The sequence below is a fragment of the Lichenostomus cassidix genome, chromosome 3 (assembly GCF_008360975.1).
Source record: "Lichenostomus cassidix isolate B80296 chromosome 3, HeHo_3.0, whole genome shotgun sequence".
NCBI classification, from domain to species: Eukaryota; Metazoa; Chordata; class Aves; order Passeriformes; family Meliphagidae; genus Lichenostomus; species Lichenostomus cassidix.
The window spans coordinates 27,992,067-28,015,397 of NC_139483.1; the positions used below are offsets into that span (position 1 = coordinate 27,992,067).

At 40.5% G+C, this 23,331-nt stretch overlaps 1 protein-coding gene and 1 long non-coding RNA gene across 4 annotated transcripts in view; one reads left to right on the plus strand and one right to left on the minus strand.

Annotated features, from left to right (window-relative positions):
* Nucleotides 1-23,331, minus strand: part of LOC146439341 (uncharacterized) — a 560,563-nt gene that overhangs the window by 191,726 nt on the left and 345,506 nt on the right. The window lies entirely within an intron of this gene.
* Nucleotides 1-23,331, plus strand: part of LRFN2 (leucine rich repeat and fibronectin type III domain containing 2) — a 146,964-nt gene that overhangs the window by 102,894 nt on the left and 20,739 nt on the right. For all 3 annotated transcript variants that reach the window (XM_085055057.1, XM_085055058.1, XM_085055059.1), the window contains exon 3: nt 7,879-9,271. In XM_085055057.1, coding sequence (XP_084911183.1) covers nt 7,899-9,271 — 1,373 coding nt within the window. In that variant the 5' untranslated portion in view covers nt 7,879-7,898. The remainder of the gene's footprint in view (nt 1-7,878; nt 9,272-23,331) is intronic.

Genomic DNA, 23,331 nt, shown 5'->3' on the forward strand with positions numbered 1-23,331 from the left:
CTGTTAAGAACCAGATAAATAAATGAGCTGGTTGGCTAAAAATAGCAGAGGGGCCCAGCTTAGCTGACTCACGAGCTTGTAGATGAAATCTGATGGAGACTGGCACACAGCATTAAAATAGGAAGCAAAGATAAATGTTGACAGCCATTAAATGAACAATCAAAAATGAATGGACCTTCAAATGGTCTGTGGGAGGGAAAAACAAACCAGCTCAAGCCATTTATAATTAGTGCCTAAGCCATTAATAATTAGTGCCCAAGCCATTAATAATTAGCGATGTTGAAAATGCTGTTTCTTGTGTCCTGTGTACCTGTCGTTGGGAAATCACCATCCTGCACAGATGTGGCTGCACTGAAAAGCTCTAGGAAACTGCCCAGTTAGACCTGTTGCTGATACAACACACCTAAGCGTGAATGTTTACCAAACATCTACACTTGGATTTTGTAAATGGCCTCTTTATCTTCAGTTTGGTTTTATTTGCTTACAAGTTACTGCCTGGGCATCTAGATTTTGTGCATTATCAAAAACCATGCAGGTAGCTAAGCACTGTTTTGTGCCAAAAAATCAGGCAGCTAAAGCCTGTGCTTTCCAGTCAGCGAAGCCAGAATAATGCAAGTGCAACTGTTTTCACAGGTAAAATCACACTAGTCAACAAATTATGGCTATGATTATTAAGGTTATAATGTGCCATTCACAAGTTCTGGCTAGAGCTACACATTTTTTTCTATTTTGCCAGAAGTTTTACCCACTGATAAGTATCAGCCCATGTGACAAAACCTGCTTGTAAGACTGTTTAGGTTTCATGAGACCACTTCAAGAAAGGCATTAAATGAAGCATTCAAAATATTTGTTTCTAATGTTTCTGAGACGTAATGTTTTCATTTGGAAATTATGTATTTCGTATAGGTATTTTTCTAAAGTACCACAATAGTTAATGAATGAGTAAATCAAGCATACCTATTGGGTTCATACTACAGGACTGAACTAATTTAGTTACTACAATCAGCACTCAGCAATTAAAAATTGAACAGTAAGCTTGAAGACAGATAAAAAATGAAACTGACCTTGGCATTGAAGGTAGACATCATTCTAGAGCAAAAATTTCCATCTTCTGCAGCACAAGAAATTTAGGCTCATCGCTAAGAGGAATTTCAGGCCCATGTTTCTTTTGCTCTGTTCTTTGTGTATTCATGAAGGCTTTTCAGTCCCAGCTTTAAGTGGCATCATGCCAGATCAGACAAGGTCTAGCAATTAGTCATAAGGAAGTAGTGCCACCTGTACCCTTCGGATGGAAACTAGAAGGAAGTCTGGCTTCCAAAGAATGTGTGTCCACAACTGACCTTGTTTGATATTTTATCATATATTATATTATATTATATTAATTATATTATATTATATTATATTATATTATATTATGACTGTGGAATGAGCTCACTGCTTATCAGACAATGGAGAACCTGCACACCTCAGACCATCTTAACAGCAGAGTGAACTGAATCTTGTCTAAAAAGGCTGAACTCAGATTAAAGCCTTTTCAGTAGCCAAGATGTTGATAATGTCTGTCTTCCATGTGGATACTCTGATTCCAAACATGAGGTGGACTCAACGGCGCATAATTTTCTTCACAGAAGTCTAACAAGGCTAACGAAGTGTCTCTCCTCTGCTTTCATGAAACCTACTATATTCTGTATTCTTGAAAAGTGAGAGTAGTAAATAATTCTGAGGCTTCTGCACTTCAGATTTTATCTGAAGTGATGAAAATGTCCCAAATGTATTGTGGGGAAGTGCCAGACAGGCAGATGCTCAGAAGTACACAGAATGTGTTCACTAAGTTTTATTTTCTCACAAAATGAATATCAAAAGCTTGACTAATTTTGCACATTCCTTAAAACCAAATGGCTTATAATGGTGACTTCTTTTCAGCAAAAAGCTAGTAATAGTGAAGGGTGATCTCACAGACCTTCACCTGGTTTCCTCTTCACTTAAGAGCTTTTGCTGTATTTCCTAGAAACTAGGATGTAAGTGCATTCCAGATCTAAGTGCTCTAGGGTCACTAAGGCTGCTAGACATACATGCTGTCCAGCCATCAGGGAGCTACATCCCAGGCAGAGAAGCTACAAATATAAAATGTTTCTCCTGGATCAAAACCACTGTGAAAAATGAAAATCCTCACATACATCTGTATTTCTCATAATTTCTTCTTCTGAGAAGTAACTCTATCCCAGCAGAAACCAGGACAGGGAGCACATATACTTTACCTTTAGTGCTCAAAATGCCCTTTCCATATATACTGCAGGAAAGTGACTCTAGGAAGGAATCTGTGACATGTTTTTCAAGAGCTCACCTAAGAAGCACTTGCTAGCAGTTTAACCATATCAAACAGAAACAAAATTTTTGACTGATTCTGAAATTTGACTGATAAGATTTGGGATTACTATTGTCTTTCAAGTATTACATATAAACCTTCATAAAAGTGTCCAAGGGGGTTTTTTGGCCTAAGTAACCTGAAATGTGGAGAGGTGACTGATTGCTGGGATTAAGTGTGCTGAAACATTAGCATATGGATTTGTTCCTTTACGATATATAGAAAGTACTGCTTTTAATGAAAGAAAATAGATGCTCTAGTAAACTAGGAGAGATAAAAGCTACACTGATAATTTGGGCTTTTGATAGATGCATTACTTCCATCTTGGGAATGGTGAAGGAACTGGGTAAAGTTAGTACTTGAGAAAAGAAATAACATGGCTGGTGTCAGGGAAATATCAGGGAAGCATTATGAAAACTAAATAAAAGCTTTCCAAGAATGCACACATAGACACAGCTTTGCCCATTAAAGACTGAATGAGACCAGTATCTTCCTGTGTGAGAAAGCTCTGCCTAAGAAAATATTTTGTTATTTCCCTAGGGATCTGTTGAATGGATTAAATCAGCCTTCACAGAGTAAGCCCTCTTGAAAATTAGCTTTTATGGATTATCCTTACCTCTGTGTTGATCAAGTTACAACCAGGTTTTTAAAGACTATAACCTTAACAGAAAATCTTCTTACATTTAAGACCATTCTATGAGACAATTTTATTTGGAAACATCCACCCTTTTAGCCTAGATCTTCCTAAATACTAGCAAACTAAAACTGCTTCCAGGGCTAGGGAGCACAACGTAGGCAAAGGGACTCCCAACTGCTTGGAAAGGTGAAAACAAGAGAACAGCACTCAAAAGAAACAAACCACATAAATAAACCTCATGCTGGTACAGGGGTGATAAAATAGTTTTAGTTGCAACCTTGCTATGGCTGCAATATTGAAGAAAAAATTGTACAATGGCAATAAATTGGTTACACTTCACACTGAGTTCCCTTTTTTCTGTTACTGTGGAAGCAATGTCAGTCAAATTAATATGGGTGCAGCTTAGTACAGACAGTCAAAACTTCCTGGAGAAATGTGTGCATATAAGTGCTCCCCCTTTATCATGTGTAAGATGTCAGGTGGCTGGAAAAAGCAAGAACTTCACATGTTAGAGCTATTATTTTTTTCAATAAAACCAGCTCCTTAAAAGGCCTGGGCAAAACCTCAGTTGCATTGGCTGTATGTACCTGATGAAGATCAGCTTTACCCCCAAGGAATGCAGGAGCCTAGACAAGCAAAAAAGACAAAAGCTCAACAAAAGCAGTGTTAGTTATCCTGAATTTGAGCCTGTAAATGCATAGGTGAAAACTGATTTTAAACACCCAAGGACTCTCACAGATGCTCCAAAGGCCTGTGTTTCAATGGATTTACTTCTGAGGACAAATCCAGATGCAGAGATATTTACTGAGTGAAGCATAAACTACCTTCATGGATCAGGGAGAACACAAAACCTACCTTTCCACACAGTTTTTTGGCAATGCAAGGGATTAAGGAGTGATTTTTGTCCTGACATAGTCCCATCCTGTTTTATGTCTTGTTGATTAAACTGCTTCCAAAAATATGTGTGAAACTTCACCCATCACTGCAGGCCTTTCAGCTCTGCCTCTGGGGGCTAGATTTCCTAGTGACATAAGTTCACTTAAAACAGAGATAAGAGAAGAGTAAGGAAAAGGGCAGCTCTCAGGAAAGAAAACTCAATTCCTCTACAGCACCTACACAACTGAAAGAAGGTATCTTAGCTTACCCACGCAGTCCCCAGAGCCTGGGTCCCAGGGCACTTGGAGAAAATAGAAACAGAGCCACTGTCCATCCACCTGTCCTTTTTTTTTTTTTTCATTCTCCCTCTTTTTCCCAGCCTTTATGCTGCATCTTATTTGTCTGACAGTTACCTTGCACTTGGCGCTGTGGTAGGCAAAGGTTATTGGAATTTAAATGCAAAGTTCAATGAATATAGAATTAAAAAATGCCTTGGAGACATTGCTGAAATTACATGCCAAATCCCAGAATTTGTATCTTTATGAGGAAAATCTGAATACAAAACACCAAGTTTTATGGCTCTTGCACATATTAATTCATACCAATCCATGTTCTAAGAGGACTAAAGGGGCTATTTTTCATCTTGGGCTGAGACAGGAACTCTTCCAGATTTACTGACTTGCTGTGAGAAATACGCTTTATCAGGCTGATAGATATCTTTAAAATGTAAATCAGAATGGTGAGCTTATCTCAAGACTGCCATTAGCAGCTCATAAAATCCTTGGTGTTGCAGGTAACAAGAGATTTTGGGAATGAGGTGAGCATACTGGTCAGCAAAAACAGATTCAAAACTTGACACTTCATTTTCTCTTTTACATGAAAATTACCAGAAATTAAATCAAAACAATTTTTATTATGCATCCATCTCCTTGGCAACTAGCAATTTCCATGACTTTGTGGGAGGGTCTAGATTTTAAAGGATATTATTATAATTGTGCAGAGTTAAGAATTGCGGTATTACCTGGAATCATCCCTGGAAGTGCTCAAGGCAGGCTGGATGGGGCTCTGAGCAACCTGGTCTAGTGAAAGGTGTCCCTTGGCAGGAGGGTTGGAAGAAGACAATCTTTAAGGTGCCTTCGAACCAAACTATTCTATGATTTTATTATTTTGTGAACTCTTACCTCATCTTTGGCCCAAGTGCTTTGTCTGTCTGGGGAGAAAAAGGAAAATCCTTTGCCTTATGGAAGCTCCAGATGTTCTCCTTAAGGAGCCCTGTCCACTTCTCTTGTCTCCAGTGCCCTTTGGGTTTGTACCCTCTTTGTTGCATTGTGAACTGGTCACTTCAGGATTACTTAGCAGAGAAATCCAGGACTCAGAAGCTTGAAATAACAATGCTAGCAAATGCTCACAAAGGCTAGAGATTTCCTCTGCAAACAGACAATATTTACATTAACACTTTCAAGCACATGCAATAACTGGAATGACAGTGGCTGTTACCAATTTGCCTTCTTGCTGGCAAAAGTACGTGCTGCACTCTCTGTGACTTCCATGCACACGTGTGAGCACACACAGGCAGATGATGCATTTTTGAGCCATCCACAGATGGTTCCCCCATCAGGGTTTGCTTTGCCATTTAGGCCTCCTGCTTCACATCCTCCTCTCAGTGCTTCAGTCCCTATTTTATGTAATTAACTTCTGTTCTTCCCCCCATTTTTATTTTTTTTTCCCATGAATGCTCTTCACTCTGATGCTTAGAATCAACCATCTCCCCAAAGCACTGTGATATTTACCAGCATCCGGAAAAAATGTGGTTAGAGAATTGAGACACTTCGAGACACTGCTGTCGTAAGTGTGCATTCACATTTTTGAATAGATATTCAGAGGGTGGGAATGTAGATGAGGGAGAAGCTCTGAAAGGGCTTATTACTAATTAACTGTATCTATTTCTCCCCCTTTAAAACTGCTTTTTGTTTATAATTTCAGCTGGTAGGGTAATACACTAAATTAAAGCTGCAGAATACATTTATAATTAAGATTGAAAAACCCAATTGCCTGTTACTAAACCACCAATTGATAATATTGTAAGGGATATTTATAGCTCTTTGGTATGTATGCCACAGATTTGCATCAATAACACACTTGCTTATCTCCAAACATTTTATTCAGTAGCCCTTTATTTACTATTGAAGGTAAGATTACTCTCCTCGAGCCATCCTTCCTAAAAGTGTCACGCTTTCATCTTGTTTGTAAAGCTCAGCAAACACAGATGCTTCGGTCGTTTCCTCTTCTATGAAATAGTAATAACAGTATATAATTACTATCATCACATCATACAGAAAACCTTGCCATAAAGGACACACTATACATAGTTCAGCACTCATAGCATCTTGCTATGTTTCTACAGCTCCTTCTTTCTGACTAATCTCACAAATCCTAGAGAGGAGATACCAAGCCACCTTACCCAAGGGAGGAATCAGGAACCTCTAGGCAGAGTCCCACTCATAGGTCCTTAGTTTTCATCCTTTCACAAGAAGGGAGAGCAAGACCTCAAGACCTGTCTAAAGAGATTTAAAAAAAAAAAAAAAAGCTGAAGTGATAGTTCTTGTTTGGTGTGTGTTACTGGGAGTTTAATCACTCGAAACACAAATGCCAAAAAACTGATAAGCGTATGAGTGCCTGTTTGATTGAGAAGGGATCTGGTGTATACCAAACTGTGAGGCAAGTTGAAATGGTGGATGTAGGTTGAAGAGAGGCAAAATGGCCACGTTGAAAATCACAACCTGAATTGTACCTGTAGCTAGTGCCATGGAAGGGTCTTGGAGACTAGAGGACACCATCCCAGCAAAAAACCCTGGGAGATCCCTGCCCCTTTCCTCAGAAGGAGAATTAGGGTTAGAAATGAATGATCTACCCATTCCTCAGCCCTGCTGGATAGCAGGCTCTGGGAAAGGAAAGCAAAGCAAGAAAGCAAAGCAAAGAAAGAAAGCAAGTTTATCCATGTCCTGCATATGTGGGAAGAATGTCAGCAAACTTATGCAAGTAAATATCCCCAAACCTGAAGCAGGCCTTCAACTTCTCCCAGTCACAATTGCCTCTCTGAGCCAGCCCATTAAGGTGTTTTTTCTTTTTTGTTTACTCTTCTAAGATAAATCCTTGCAGTTTAAGCTGGAAACGTGTATGAGAGATTGGAAAAAAGGGAGATAATGGTGCAAAGAGGAAATGGCAGGTTGCAAGGGAGGGCCGTGGAGACAGGCAAGAGCTTCACTGTCTCTACAGCAGTAGGGGTTGCAGTGTGAGAACATGGGGTTGACAAAAAGCTTGCCAGGAGCCTAAGGTAGCACAGGTTTCCCCTGAATCCCTTCTTTTTGGAGACAGATGCTGTCATCCTTTCCATAGCTTGGCTGAGCACAGGGTGAAAGCAGGTGGCAATTACACAAGTAATTTGTGCTTCCAATGGTGTCTGTCATTAATTTTATTATGGGTGGGCAAGTGACTTGCCCCAGAAATGGCCAGATAATTACATGGTCATTATTAACCACATCACTGGAGGGTAAATACATGGTTATTTTTATCAAAAAAGTCAGTTACTTCAACCCTAACGCTAATTTCACATTATTATGCAGCAGGAAGTAATTATTATAGATACTGATTCTAGCTTCTACCCCCAAAGAAACAGACACTATTTCAAATTAAATCTTTCCAGACTTTTAGTAAGCCATGCAATCTGATGGTAGGATTTGTCCCCTATTCTTTTTTAAGAAAGAAAGAAAGAAAGAAAGAAAGAAAGAAAAAGAAAGAAAGAAAGACTGACTTTATCTGGAGAAACATATTTCTATAATGCTTTAACTTCCCATCCTGGAGTGCTGATGCCTTTAGGTCTGGCTCCTGAAAGGAGGAACCTTAAAGGCTCTCTGAAGGAAAATACTAGGCAAAACATCAGAGGAAATGTATTTATATCCTAACTGCTGATGTTCCCTGTAACTCTTTTCATTTCTTGCAGGTACTGTTGCTTGATTTACAATGGAAAAATTGCTCTGCGGCATCCTGGTGTTTGGAATGGCTGTCACAGTCAACGCTTGTCCCAAATATTGTGTCTGCCAGAACCTGTCTGAGTCCCTGGGGACTTTGTGTCCCTCCAAGGGTCTCCTTTTCGTACCGCTGGACATAGATCGAAGGACTGTTGAACTCCGTCTCGGGGGTAACTTCATTATTAATATCAGCCGACAAGATTTTGCCAACATGTCTGGCCTTGTTGACCTTACCTTGTCCAGGAACACTATTAGTTACATACAGCCCTACTCTTTCACCGACCTAGAGAGCCTTCGGTCTTTACATCTGGACAGCAACAGGTTGCCTGAGATTGGAGAGGATACTTTGAGAGGTTTAATTAACCTTCAGCATTTGATTTTAAACAACAACCAGCTAAGCAGCATTTCTGATGAAGCCTTTGAGGATTTTTTGCTGACTTTGGAAGACTTAGACCTTTCCTACAATAACCTCCGAAGCATTCCCTGGGAATCTATAAGAATGATGATAAACTTGCACCAGCTCAGTTTAGATCACAACCTGATAGATTATATAACAGAGGGGACATTTGCAGATCTTCAGAAATTGGCCAGATTGGATCTAACATCCAACAGACTTCAGAAGCTTCCCCCTGACCCTATATTTGCCAGGTCTCAAGTAATTCCACTGGCTGTTACCCCATTTTCTCCACCTCTGTCCCTCAGCTTTGGGGGCAATCCACTGCATTGCAACTGTGAGCTACTCTGGTTAAGGCGACTCGACAGAGATGACGACATGGAAACTTGTGCTTCTCCTCCAGGTCTGAAGGGAAGGTACTTCTGGTACGTTCGGGAAGAAGAGTTTGTTTGCGAGCCTCCTCTCATTACACAACACACTCACAAGCTGCTGGTTTTAGAGGGGCAAACTGCCACACTGAAGTGCAAAGCCATTGGGGACCCAACCCCCATCATTCACTGGGTGGCCCCTGACGATCGTCTCATCGGAAACTCCTCAAGGACGGCTGTCTATGACAATGGCACCTTAGATATCCACATCACCACTTCCAAGGACTACGGGACTTTCACGTGCATAGCAGCCAATGCTGCGGGAGAGTCCACCGCAACGATTGAACTCTCCATCGTTCAGCTTCCCCATCTCACCAACGGCACCGGCAAAGCAGCTCCGCCAAAATCCAGGCTCTCTGACATCACCAGCTCCACCAAGTCCAATCGGGGGGAAACAAAAGGCCCACCAGAAAGGGCTGTCCTGGTGTCAGATGTGACCACTACCTCAGCTTTGGTCAAGTGGACAGTCAGCAAGTCAGCGCCTCGGGTAAAAATGTATCAGCTGCAGTATAACTGCTCAGATGATGAAGTCCTGATCTACAGGTAAATGCAGCTGTTGTTTGGTCTTCTGATGGTGGCAGGGGGTGGAAATCAGCATAAGAAGTCTCTTACTCTTTGACTTTTTACTGATTTGACTCCGAACTGAGATGGCACTGCCACCAGTAGCATTAGCAGTGGCTGATAAATTTACATTCTCTCTGTCAGTTTGCCTGTTGGTCTGTTCATCACTTTTCTGTCCAAGTCACATATTGAAAATCTCTGTAGTACTCATTCTCCAACAGCTGTTTTCAGTAAAATTTTCAATTTAGGAAAAAACAGTACTGCAGTTGGTAGCCCCCTTAGCAGGCTTAACAAAGAAAGGAAAACTTGGAGACTAGAAGTCAGAAATTTCCCTTTCCACCTCCTGTAGGTGGGATTGAAACAGACTACTTAGAGAGGAAGCAACGTGGGAGGAAGTTTGTGCTGTCTACCCATAACACAGGCTCTAATTATTCTGTGATTCAAGATTTGGGGTTGCTAACAAGAGATTTTTCACCTGCATGAAAGAGCTCATTTCTTATTTCACTAACATCTGTTTTACACAACCGTAATGGCTGACAACTTTGGAGCATTTATTTTTTATACCATATTAAATGCAAGAAGAGGTAGATATAATTTAAAAAGCAAACCTTGAACATTCCTTATGTTCCTCCAGTTCTACAGCTCCTCTGACTTTTAATGATGTAGAGCAGTAGTCAGTCTTGCAATGAAGCAGCAATGAGTTTTAGGGACTAAGAATGTGTAGGAACAGTACAAGAAAACAGTACTACTGTTTCTTCCTTCTTTATTGGAAGAATGATTGACATATTATCTTCATGGCAGTGATGAATCCCTGGAAACCACCCTTTGCTTCATTTTTATTGCAAAGATTGCACTGAAGTGTATCTTTGTATATGATCTACCAGAAGTAGTCAGAATCTCATGGAAAAGTAGAACCAAATATATCAACTCTTATAGCTTTATAACCATCCTGAAGCAGTGGAGAAAAATTGGATCAGGTAGAGATATTGTGGGATTTGGGGTTTGACTCTAATTTGAGAATAAGCTGTGGCCAAAATATAGTCAAAGGCATTGATTTTCATGGTAGGGTTGGTGTTACTATCTGCTGGCTACTCTGTTCTTCTTCTTCAGCAGGCAGAGCTGGGGCCCTCATCAAGTCATGGTACTCAGCCTTCAGATCCCATAACAAGCCTTGTTATTTTCTTCTTTACCATAGTGTGGTTTTCTTTGCCATGAGGAAGTCGAAATGAGAGGTCGTAAATGTTCATGTGACATTTTTCCCTCACCCTTCTCCTGATAGGAAATCTAATTTTAAAGCTTCTCCAGAACTGAATGTTTAGTTGACAGGGAAAAAAATTTGTGCCAGCAATACCTTTATCTGAATCAGCTGTAGAACAAAAATAATAAAGTGATCTATTTAGCTACTCCAAATTCACTCGCTTATTGCCAAAAGTAAGAAAATTGAATAGTAAGTCTAAATAACTTTTTTTAAAAGATATTTATTCAAATACTGAAGTAATCCGAGGAAATTCAGTTCTGTCCACTTCCTCAATTATAAAAATATGTTGAAATAATCAAATCAGTTAGAAAGTGAAAATCATTTGTTTTGCTCTGGCTAATGTGCAGTGCAACCATTGTGCTAGCTTTGGGACTTGCATCTTTGCAAGAATGAAAGGATAAGATAAAGCTAAGTAATGACAGAGTGTTAGGAATAGAATGAAAGAAAACATGCTAGTGCCATTGTTTTCCTGAGGCAAAGCTTTTGGCAAAAACTCAGCAGTAATTAAGATCTTAAGCACAGTGTAAGGCTGAATAAACCACTCTGAAGGAACTGTAAGTCATATGTTCATTGTACAGTGAACTGGGCCCAGTGAACAGGAATATTCCTGCAATGAGAAAGAGAAGTTTGCATGGGTTGTCAGATGTTGGAAGTGGTTGATTTTCTAGGGAGGAGGATGGCCAAGGTAAAAAACCTAAACAATGCAGAATTGCTGACATGCAGCCTAGGAGCTGGATGGGTGACAATTGGGTGCCATGGGCAGAAATGCAGAAAGAAATCACCTTGCCAGCCTGGTCTGGAAGAACAAGTGGCTGTCAAGATGTTAGGCAACCCCTAGATTTTTATTCTGCCCCCACTTCCACTCTTAGTGAGGTTTTGGACCTTTGCTGCTTTACTTGGTTTTGGCTGTTTTTCAGAAGCTCAGTGAGGATGGTGCTATTTCAACAAATCTCCCATCAGGCCTTTTTGAGGATTCACTAATGATGCATAGTTCTTTTCATTCACAGCTCTCAAAAGCACTTCACCAAAGAAAACAAATTTTATTTCTCTACATTTTGCACCAGGGAAAAATGAAGCATAGGAAGATGAAGTGATTGTCCAGAGTCTGAGAGTTAATCAATGGCACTCATAATATCAAAACCAGTTCTTACAACTTCCAGTCAGGGAACTACTCAGTCCCTTAGAGTTAATTAACTAAAGCTGTTTTGCTTTAATTGGTCAGACGCATATCACTGCAATGAGTGTGTAGAAAAACCTAAGGGAAAAGGATTTCTACAGTGCTCTGCTCTATAAAATGCTGTGTATGTGCTAAATGGGACGTGTTACTGCTTAGCTGCAAAAATGATGGGCACTTAATATACGCTAAGGCAGTCGGTATTCCAGGACTGAGACACATCAGCTGTGCTCAGCTTTTAGGAATCCTGCTTCACTAGTAAGAAATATATGCACAAATGACAGAAATCTGCTGCATTCTCTGCTAAGATTTTTTTCATGAACATTGTACTCATGGTGAAAGAGTGAAAGCAGAAATTCTTCCCTCCCCACTGATGTCAACATCTCTCCTGATCATTACCCAGGACACCAGTTCCATTCCCCCTTCCATTCCAGCTGTGGTCTTCCACTGGCAGGATGGTGCAGAAAGGTGCAATGACGCCATAAAAATTCCAAGTTTGGGAGATACTGGCGAGTGTTTTCTGCTGAGCCTCCTGTTTGCACTGAGCTGAAATGGAACCAGAATCTGAAGTCTGGCCTTGGCTATACCAGTGCCAGTATAATAAGGATTAGGAGGAGGAGCACTGTTTGCTTTCCCATCTGACCTTCCCTTGTATTTGCTACGTCAGGGCCTTTGCTCAAGCTCATAGCAGGTTTTTATCTCTTTCGATGCATTCAGGGTGCATGTTTCTGATTCTGATCTAATGAGTAGGTCCTGAATCAGCACTCTGTGGGTTTCAATGCATCAGTCTTTCCATTCTTTCATCTTTTTCATAATATCAACCACCCTTAAATACACACCAGTGCAGTAAATATGTATTGTACCCATCAGTTTTAGCCAAGACCAGAAATTTGTTACAAATTGCAGAACTGAAAATCACTTCTTATTTGAAGGAAAAACATGCAGAAAGAGTAACCAATGTCCAGTAGAGAGAGGGATGGAAGAAGACCAAGGTCTACAAAGCAATGTCTGTCCTTGGACTCAGGGTTAAAGGAGTGAACACTAGGAAACCTCCTGTGGCATAGAAATCTCACCTAGTCCTCTCTGTCTGCACTCTCCAGTGTGTTACACGTATAAAACCATCAGACTTATGATCAGTGCAGCTTAGGCACTGGTATGCTTAATTCATTTTGAATAAGGAATTGAAATGAAATGAAATGAAATGAAATGAAATATCAAAATTTAGAAAATAGTATCTTGGAGCCTCAGTTTCCCATCTGTAACCTGGGTGACAGCACCACCCCACTTCATAGGGATAAACAGGTTAGAAAATATTATGGAACCCAGAGCTCACATAAATAAATAGGGAGACTTGCTTTGAAGTCATTGTGTGGTCTGCAGCAATAGGGATAGTCATGAATGATTAAGATGGAGCATTACATAACTGCAACACTTGAATTCAAGTAAGGTATCTGGGGAGAGAGATTGTGGTTTTTTCATGTGTAGAGCACCCTATATCATGTGGGACCAAATCTTAGTTTTGGCCAGCAGGCATTGGTGTAATATATACATTCAGTACTTTCTCAAAAGCGAATAAATCTGCAAGTGTTTTGTAGAACTTCCCAGGTCATACTGAGCCTTCTGGCTGTGTTTTGAATTAAAGCAATGATGCAGCCATTTAAAAATGTGCATCTGAAGTGCCACACTGCCATTAGATTTATGAGAGATTAAGGTCTGTTTTATTTTGTGGTATTTCATACTAAAAGTGATGAAAACAGCTGTACAAATTAAGAATTACTGTAGCCCTGTAGTCTCCCTAACTTATAAATTCAGCACTGGGAAAAAAAAATGTATTTTATATGTTTCTGAAAGCTTATTTTTAAAATATATATTATGTAGCAGGCAGTCTAAGCATTAAAGTATAAATAAATGGCTCCACATCTCCAGTTTATTTAAACAATGGTGCCATGGATTTGATTACTTAAACAATACAACAATGATTTACATTTACACAGCTCCTTTTACTGCAAGTGCTTTACAGGCTGGCTGAACAGAGATCCCCACTATCCTGTCACCTCTCAGTTAAATATTGGCTACAGTTTAGCAATCAGGTGATTGTGCAGTTCCTTTTCATGAGCAAAAAATAGCTTCGGCATTTGCACTTACGGATACTTTAACCTGGGTAGGAAGTAATTAACTGAGCTCGAATTTCCCCCAGCATGGTGGCATAAATACAGCCATGCAGTCTTCTAGTTAAGTGCATGTCAATAAGAAAGTGCTTCATGACTCAGGTGCTGCAAACTTCAGGAATATCTAATTTTTGTAAGGATGTTCTCTCAAAGCACAGTGCCACACTGAGCATCAGAGATTATGCCATTGCCTGATGCTTCTTGCTAGGAAAGCCTATTGTGTGGAGATCTTCCAGCTAAAGATTTAGATTTCCAGCTAAATCTTCCTCTGAAAACAGAGGAGGCCCTGTCCTGTTGCTGGTAGGGCAAAATGTCTCAACAGCCTGATGCTGTAGCAAAGTGTGTTTATGCCATTTTCTCTCTGAGGAAAGTTAGGAATATCGAGTACTTGTTAACTTTGGAAAAGACAGAGGATTGATTCATTTATTCTGAAAGACCCAAACATCTGTCCTTACATGTGATTTGGACATGGGGTTCAGACAAAGGAAGACTTGCAAATAAATGCCTGTCACACTTCCACCCAATTTTCAGTTCCACCTCTCTCCAGCCTTGCTAGGCATTGGCCTTCCTCCATGGCTCACACCTGGAGAAAAATCCCCTACTCATCCTCAACATATGAGATGAGCTATTCTAGTTCCATTGTATGCAGGATAAAAACCTCGATTTGGCCAAAGCATTTGCATATCTAAACATTCAATAAAACAACAACTGGGAGGAAGGACATCTCATGAAGACCATGTAAAAATCACCATGTATTAATCTTTAGTATTTGACAGGTAGAGAGAGCCACTCTGTAAGAATAAAAACATGAAGTCACAGTTCCAAAGGGAAGAAAAATTTATAAAATCAGTGCAGAGGGAAGTTTGACATGGACATTTGGTACTTCAGCCCATTTGACAGTAGTTTGGAGCAGTAGTGTATTGGCTTCTAGAGTACACTCAGCAAGTGGAAGCTTGCTAAAAGCCATCAGTCATAGTGAGGAAGCTGCTTCACAGAAGCCTGCATTCTGGGACTGAAGGGTTTTATTTGTGTCTGCTGAAAACATTTTCATCTAGTCATTTTTTTTTGTTTTCTTTCTTTTGCTGGAGAAGCACAGGGACAGGGAGGTTTTTAGGGTTGTTTTTTGCTTGTGTTTGTTTTTTTTCTCCATCACCCCACCCTCCCTTGCAATATGAGAAATTTTTTAAGAATAAAAATGTAACTGTAGTGAAAATGAGAAAAATTACGTGTATTACCAGAAAATTAGGTGGAAAATATAAATATAAAATATGAAATAAATATATAAAAAATTAATATATGCCAGAAAAGTAGATGCACATCTTAGTAATGTCCTTAAAGTCATCCTAGATTGTTGTGACAAACTATCATCTACTTGGTGTTTGTACAGAAACTGATGAGGAATCATTGGTCAGAGCAAGTCAAGTTCATGATGAGCAGAGACAAACCATGTGGATGCTGCCCAGACCACTATTTTCTTGCTTGATCACTGACACAGAAAGGCAAAACACTAAATGGCCCCTTCTCCCTACAGGAGCTTTGTCCCTGCCATGAGGGTGTGAGATGTTTGTGAGGGTTTGTCAGAGGGTGCTGCATTGCTGCCAACAATGCTGCAGTGCCCCAGCAGAGCAGGGCACAGCGGAACAGCACCTGCTGCCAGTTTGGAGGCTTTCTCATTCCCTTCAACGTTTAACTGCTGCCAAATAACATTTTGTGAGGTCTGTGGAGAAGTTGTAGGTGACAGTTCTGCCCCCAGTCTCAGCCTCAGGAGTTGAATACGAAGGCAAATAGCCTGATTCTCATCTCACCCCACACCTAGGCATGTTGTACAAGGCAGAAAGGAATCAAAATCACTTTAGACAATGCTCTCAAGCAGTTGATTTTATTCTTAGGGCAGTCCTGTGTATGACCAGGGGTTGGAGTTTGATGATCCTTGTGGGTACCTTCCAACTGAGAATATTCTGTGATTCTGTGAATCAGCACAAGACAGCAGTACTCCTGTTTTATCTCTGCTACCAGTTATTAATTCAGCTCTTTAAAGGCTGAGCATTTTCACTTGAGGGGAATTCAGGATGAGCTAGTTCTTGCCCATGACATCTGCCACATCTCCTCTCTCAGATGATCTGAACCTAAATGCTGATATCTGTCCCCACCCTTTATTCCAATAAAAAGTTATACATCTGATGCCAAAATGAACTATGGAAATAAGATTTTGTTTTAGCTGCAGGTGAGTAAACAATCTGATCTCTAAATTAAAAGCTTTAAAATATCCATAATTTGTATATGTAAAGCACATTTAACCACCCAAGATGCTCTGCTTGATCTCTCAGTTTTCACTTCAGGTGGTGCCTACAGCAAATTCCCAATATTCCTTCTCCCTCTACTGCTGATCCATTGAATTCTAGTTGGAGTCAGAGATCCACTCTAATCTCTTCCTCATTGTGTCACATCTACTGATGTCTGTGTCCTTTTAGGAAGAATAGAAAAGGCATCAGTGACCACAGAGTGTGACAACTACTCCTATCTTTCTAAATCTGTAGCTGAGAACTTCCTCCCTCCCCTCACTTCACCCTTCATTTCAACTGGGTCACCACCAATTCAGACTACTAAGAAATCTCTTTCAAGTGTGTTGAACCAATATTAAAAGTAATAGCTGAACAATACCTACTTGAAGGAGAGGATGATTTATTTTTACCCACAGGTGTTTTATAGAGTTAGAGCAATAGAGTTATAAATAAAAGAAAAATCTTAAAAGCATATTGTGCTCTAAAACACTACATTACTAAAATTTGCCTTGCCAGTTTGAGATCATTCTGCTTAGCTGAGCTCCCACTTGTTCACGTGCAGGTTCCAGGCTGTAGGCAGGTGAAAGAGGATGCCTTGACAGCTCCTACCTCCCCAGCTTTCTGACACCTCACCCCATACAGATCCCATCTGAAGTCATGGGAAAGCCTTTTTACCTGCTTCAATGCTGATATTGTTTTAGATTCTTGGTGGGAGGGTCTTGGAGGAGGGCACCTGCTCCTCCTGCAGCAGGTTCCTATTACTCCTTGTCTCTCCAGGGATGAACAGCTGAGCTCTGACTGTGAATATTGTTTTGAGGGTTGTGCAAGCAATTATATTTATTTGGTTATGTAGGACTTTTTTATCTATCAAATACATGAGACAGGAAAAGGAGGATGGCACGGCAAGAATAAGTCAAAAGTACAAACGCAGCAAGAATATAGTCCTTATTTCACTGGCATTACTGCAGACTTACCTACCTAATTGCTTGCGCTGAATTTCCTATTATACCCTTTCTTTTTCACACCAGGCTTTCTGCTTGTATGCTCAGGCTGTTTTCAGAAGAAAAATGTACTTTTTTTGTAAAGTGATGGAACTGGTTAACCCTAACAAATAATGGCAATGATACAGCTTGTTTTCCTAGAGAAATTACTTAAAAATATGGAACTGGAAAAGGCACAGCACTGGAAAAATTTTAAAAAAATAAGAATACTCTGGACTAAATAAATTATATTATAAAGTCTTTAGCTTTAGCCCTTACAAGTCTGGTTATTTTTGGATTTGCCTATAAAAGGCAGATTTTCTAAGCAAAAAATTTGCACTCAGAGTGAGCAAAAGTCTCTTTTCAGATAATACAGTACAAGCTGAATGGAAAACTTGCTTCTCATTTAAACCTATTTTGGGGCTTCAGTTGGGATGTTGCTGGTGAGTAGTCTTTGTGTTAATGCTTTGGTTAGGGAAGGATGAAAGAGGAGGATTCAGACAAGCTGAGGAACTTAAAATTTGAGGCAGAAATCAGGTTCATCATCCGTGTAATTTTTTGAGTGCTGTACTTGTAGGTTTTCAATGAAGGCTTGTACTACAAGGAAGTCATTTATCTTTTCTTAGATCTTAAAAGGGCACAGGAGAAATATAGCTCAAATTTTCAGTAGTAAAAAATAAAATATGAGGTAATGGATGTCTTTGAAAATTTGATATGGGTTATTTCATTGTCATAATCCCCTTTTCTCTCAAATGTGTCTTGTTTTCTAGTCTAATATGAGCACAGTACAGACATGTACCAAATAATCCATAATAATCTGTAATAGGGCCAAGCAAAAGTGTAATCTAGTCCTAGCTGAGGATAGGAGGCTAATACTTTTATCTAAATAAACCCTGAAACTATAATGCCATTGAGAATTGTATATGTTTAATATGAAAGGTTCTGATTTTCATAGCAGAGGAAAGCAGCCTGGCCAGCAGGCTGATCTGCCCTATTGCCACACACAGATCTGCTGATGTCTCAGAGTCACAGCATGATCATATTAGGTCCTGGAGCATTTGACAAGAATCCAGTCAAGTGGGATCTGCCCAGAAAGGAAACAGGCTTTGCCTTTTGGCAGAGGGCACTGTAGAGCAGAAGCAAAATCACCTGTGTACCACAACAGCAGAGATGGATGCACTGGTGCTGGGCAGGAAAGAGAGATGTTTGTCTGGAATCCTTGGATGGGAAAGAGTTCATCCATTATATGTCTACAGTCATGCTTTAGGGTGGCTGAAAAATCCCTGGAGACAGCAAGGTAAGACTAAGCCTCTTTGGTTCAGCTGCTCCTGGTTTACAGATTAGTTTATTTGCAGAGACGAACAGTTTGAGACAGCCAGCACTAGGTGTGAATTCATGCTGTATTTGCCCATCTGTCCTCCCTCCCCATCCTCTTGCATCATTTTGAACTTGTCTAAGCTTCGTAATATATTTATTATCTCATAATTTCATAATTTTGAAATTTTGACCAGAAAACAAATAAACAAATAAAAGTGCTATTTGGTTAACCCAATACTTTTTTTCTTTTTTTTTTTTTTTTAATTATCCATTTATTTAATCGGCTTAGATTGTGGAATTGGCTCTTATGTAGATATCCCAAACCGTGCTCTGAATTTTTCTGAGTGGGGATTGCACAGGCAGTAGCTGCCCAATAGACATATGGGCAGCTGACAGCATCAAGACACCCCACCAGCAGCTCTGTCGTCTGGCAGATTGCCTCAGAGAGTCAGGCTTGATGAATCAGCCCTTCTGCTGGGGCTGGGAGGGTGGGGACGCCTCCTCTCCAGAAGGCTGGTGCAGAATGAGAAAGATGCACAGCCTCCACGTTCCTTGAACTGCAGCCTTGGGATGCCTGGCAGTGTCCAAACAAACTTGGATCTTGTGAGTTTGGGGGTGTAGAGGCAGAGTTTCAGCTTGGTTGCTCCAGGGCGAGGATGTGTCGCTAGCTTGATGCCTGCTCTTCTCTCTGCTGCAGTGTGGAGTTTGACAGCCTGGAAGTGCCACAGGGAGGAATTTAACAGTGCTGCCAAGGTTGGGCAGTGGGAGAGGGGAGGAAAAAAGAAATTGGCTTGGAACTGTCCTGTCTCTCTGTGCCTCTTCCCTTCTAGCCCTGAAAGGGGGCCAAATGTTCTTGTAAGCTGCACAGGCAATGGAGCCAAGAGGATCCCTGCTTCTCTCCTCCACTCCTTGGTCCTTGCAGCCTCCTCTGGTTGCTGTTTCCATGGATGACATGGCAGCACCTGAGCAGGCAGAAGAAGGCACAGCCACCGGGAGTCACCTTGAGCCCAGGGTCTCACAGAGCTCAGGCTGGCTGCTGTCACAGGCTGCTGGCTGAAGAGAGAGCAGGGACAGCTCTGTCTTCTGTGACAAACCTGCACTCTCAGTGGCACTAGTGAAGCTGCAATCTCTTTGCTAGAAATGAGCAGTGCAGCAGGACGTCTGTCTCTCATATGATTTGCTTACTGGGGATGACCCCCTTTGAGGACACAAGGCTTTGTGTATGGCTAGTAGTTTAGATTGTTTCTTCTTTCTCTGGGGACAGGAGCAGCTTCTATGAGGTGATGAACTGTTTGGAAGGAATGATGAAATAAGCACTAGGAGCGGGATTCCCACTTGTGAAGAGTATTGACAAAAGCCCAAGGGACACCAGCAGCCCCATTTCAGGGCACAGTATTGCACCTTTGTACAACACCAGGTTGGTGTGGGGTGAAGACCTTGTGCTATACAAACTCTGCTTAGTGAAAGCATATGAGGTTTTAGCTGTTCAGTTTCTGGGGAGGTTGCCTTATTCTCACTAAAACATAATATTGGTTTTTGGTCCATCTTTCCTCTTTTTTCATATTTGGGCTCTTTCATGGTAGATAATTTTCTTGGCTGTGGTTTAATGAGCTAGTAATGCCAGAGTTGGAGCATTTTTCAGAGTAAATCCTTTTATTGCATTGTTCTCAAACAGCTTCCATTCTGACCCACCTCCTGACAGTTTGCTGGTCCCTATACCTCCCCAGTTAACATGCTTGCCAAGCTTCATGCCCATCAGTGAGTGAAACCATGTATATCTTGAGTGAAACCATGTATATCTGCACTAGATTAAAACCTCTTTATGTGATTTCAGTCCAGAAATTTTCTATGGTTTTAAGGTAGCAAAGGGAGTCCAAGAAAAGCCATAGAAGCTTACAAGAGTCTTTCTTCCTGCTTAAAATCCCAGAGGACATGATCTGCAAGTGTTTTCCTGGCTTCTGCCATTTTTCTCCCTCCTTCTTTACCTCAGTTAACCTTACTGATGCCAGGGAGCCATATACTCAAAAGTGCTGCAGGCTGTTTTCCAAATTAGGTCACATTTACCAGTTCCCAAACAAAAGATTTTATCTTGGGGAAGTTTTGAAGGTGCTAGTACCTCAGTTTAGCAAAAGCAAACCTTTATCTGGCATTTAATGGGACAGAACCGCAGTGTAATTGGCTGTTCCTGACATCGAACAAGGAGCAGATTTAAAAACTGATTAAAAACCCAGATCAACGATAATTGGTCTTACAGTCATTGCACCAGTGTGCAACATCTGTCTAGCACACCCTCCAAACACCTGCCTCTGCAATGGCTGTGAGGAAACAAACCATGTATCAACTCAGTTTTATTTTCTAGCCCTGTTTAAAATGGAACAAACCTTGGAATATCACTCCCATGGGAAATTCCAATATTGCAACATCTGTTTATGTCAAGAATCAGACTGAAAATTCTCCATAACCGTTGTTTTGTTTGCTTATGGGGGAAAAAAAGAAAGAAATATTTCATATGGAAATGTGGAAATGTTGCTATCAATCTTGTTGAGGGTGTTACAGCTTTCAGAGTGACAGTCCCATCTCCACCAGACATCATGCCCCTTGAGGAGTTACTCTCCTCCTGGATGTAAGGCTCCCTAAACTGATCACACTGACTTTGCTCTCTCTCCCCTCACCATGGAGCTCCTCCTTCCAGCCCATATTGTCCCTGCTTTCAGCTCCTTCAGTAGCAAAGGGGTGGCTGGAGTGTGCAGGGAGCTGGGTGAGTGGGAAAAGAGCAGAGGACATGGTGGCGGGGCAGAGCAAGGGCTGGGGAGCAGAGCACCCCTAACAGGTGCCAGGGAGAGGAAGAACACAGCTATAGCTTTTGTTTTAATTTTTCTTACAAGAGGCAAGAAAAAGATGGATCTAGCATAAACCCCAATTTTAACACTAAAATTATGTTTAATTTGAGATATGCAATTAACTTTGCAGTCAAAGTGTACCATGGGTTTACTAGCATCCAATGTTAGTGCCTTGTAGGAGCTCTGAATACATGGTCCAGGAGACATCCAAGTTATGAAAAATACTTTACACAAGCTCCTTCAGGGAGGGGATTGTTTGGCACAGGTAACAAGTCCATCTGCCAGACACAAACCAAACAGCTCTGCCTCACACAGTCACAGCTGCAGGAGCTAGAAACCTCCAGCTGAAGTTCCTGTCCTGGGAGTATCACATTTATCAGCCTTTCTCTGCAGCAATAGATACCACACTTGTCCCATCCCAACTGCAGCCTCCCTGCTACAGTTTGCACTTAGGTTGAAAAAAAAAGGCCTTCTTAGGTATTCTCAGATGTTTTGCCTAATTTAGAGTGTGTGATGTTTTGTGGTTTTGCTGGCAGTGACAGCAGAGCTTAGCAGGTGACAGGCATTGCTGTGTATCTGCAGTGCTGTCTCTTACACCTTGCTTTAATGACAGTTCAAAAAGGCTGAGAGCTGCACAACATTTAGCTAAAGGCAGAGGAATGAAGATGGAAGATACAATCTGAAAAGGGTGATGTGAACACATAGAATGATACATGAAGGCAGAGGGATCAATTTTGGGGAAAAAAACTTCTTTATTTTTACTCCTATTTTCCATTCCCAAATAAGAATTACGTGTAACTTTGCTTAATGTATTCCTTCTTTTCATTTTGTTCCCCTGTGGATTTTGCTACAAATCAAGAGCTTAGTAGAGTTAAGTCACAACGGACCTCTTGTCAGGACTGGGTCCTCTTTTCCCTCTTGTGATTTAATTTATGGCCAGACTGAAATTTCTTTGCTTTTATTTTCTATTCAGAATTATCAAGCTTGAGGGCTTGTGAGACTTTTGCTAACTAGTATGACTATGAGATCTATGACTGTTGACTTTTCTGTCATAGATTTTTTCTTTAAATGTTTCTGCTAGATAAATCATTTGAGCCTGTGTTTTATGATTTGACTGCCTGTTTATCCTCCTGCTGTTTCTTCTCACCCCACTAGTTTTAGATACCCCTTATGATAACCATTTTTTCACTGAGAACAGATAGATGAATATGTACTTAGGACACAGTTTCATCAGCCAATATAGGATGCTCCTGATACATGTGTCTATTACAAACATAATGGTAACTACAGCTGAGATAATCACACATGGAAAAACATTCTATGAGGACTTGGAGATTAGAAATTCAATGCTGCTTCTAAGGATGGGTTAATACACACTGTTCCCTAAAAATCCACTATATTCTCTACTCCACCACAGAGGTAAAATGAGGTGCTGTCTTTTGCTGTAGAGCAGGCCAGAAATGGAAGCAGAACAGACTTTTCTGTGGGTTTCAGTCCTATTTTTCATCCTCAGAAGCTATGGAAATTTAACTGCTGTTCAATCAGATCTGGATAAGCACCAAAACTTTGCAGAGACTGATTATTCAATGAAATATTCAAGCTTTTCTTAATTAAGCCATTCTAAATACCTAAAGGTAGAACAACTCAGAAATTTGTAGATCTATTTCCCCCAAAATGAAAAGTGATATTATAGAAGGCATAAGAAAAATATGTAGGAAATAATATTCCATTCCATTAATATTTTAAAGGTTTTCACTGAAAAACAAGCTTCCTAAGTTCTGTTTTTGAAAACGGGTATCTGAAAAGGCTAACTTTTTTTTCTTGAACCTATGAATACTCTTATTAAAAACAAAAGATGCAAACAAAACTACTTCATTTTAACTTCCTTTTTTTAATAAAATGCAGCTTCTGAGAACTACAAGAGACTTTTCTGTTATGAATTCAGAAAAGCTCTGTTAAACTTCAAAGCAGAACATTACAGTGTGTAGCAGAGAGTTCTCATTTTGGCAATCTCACAGGCCTT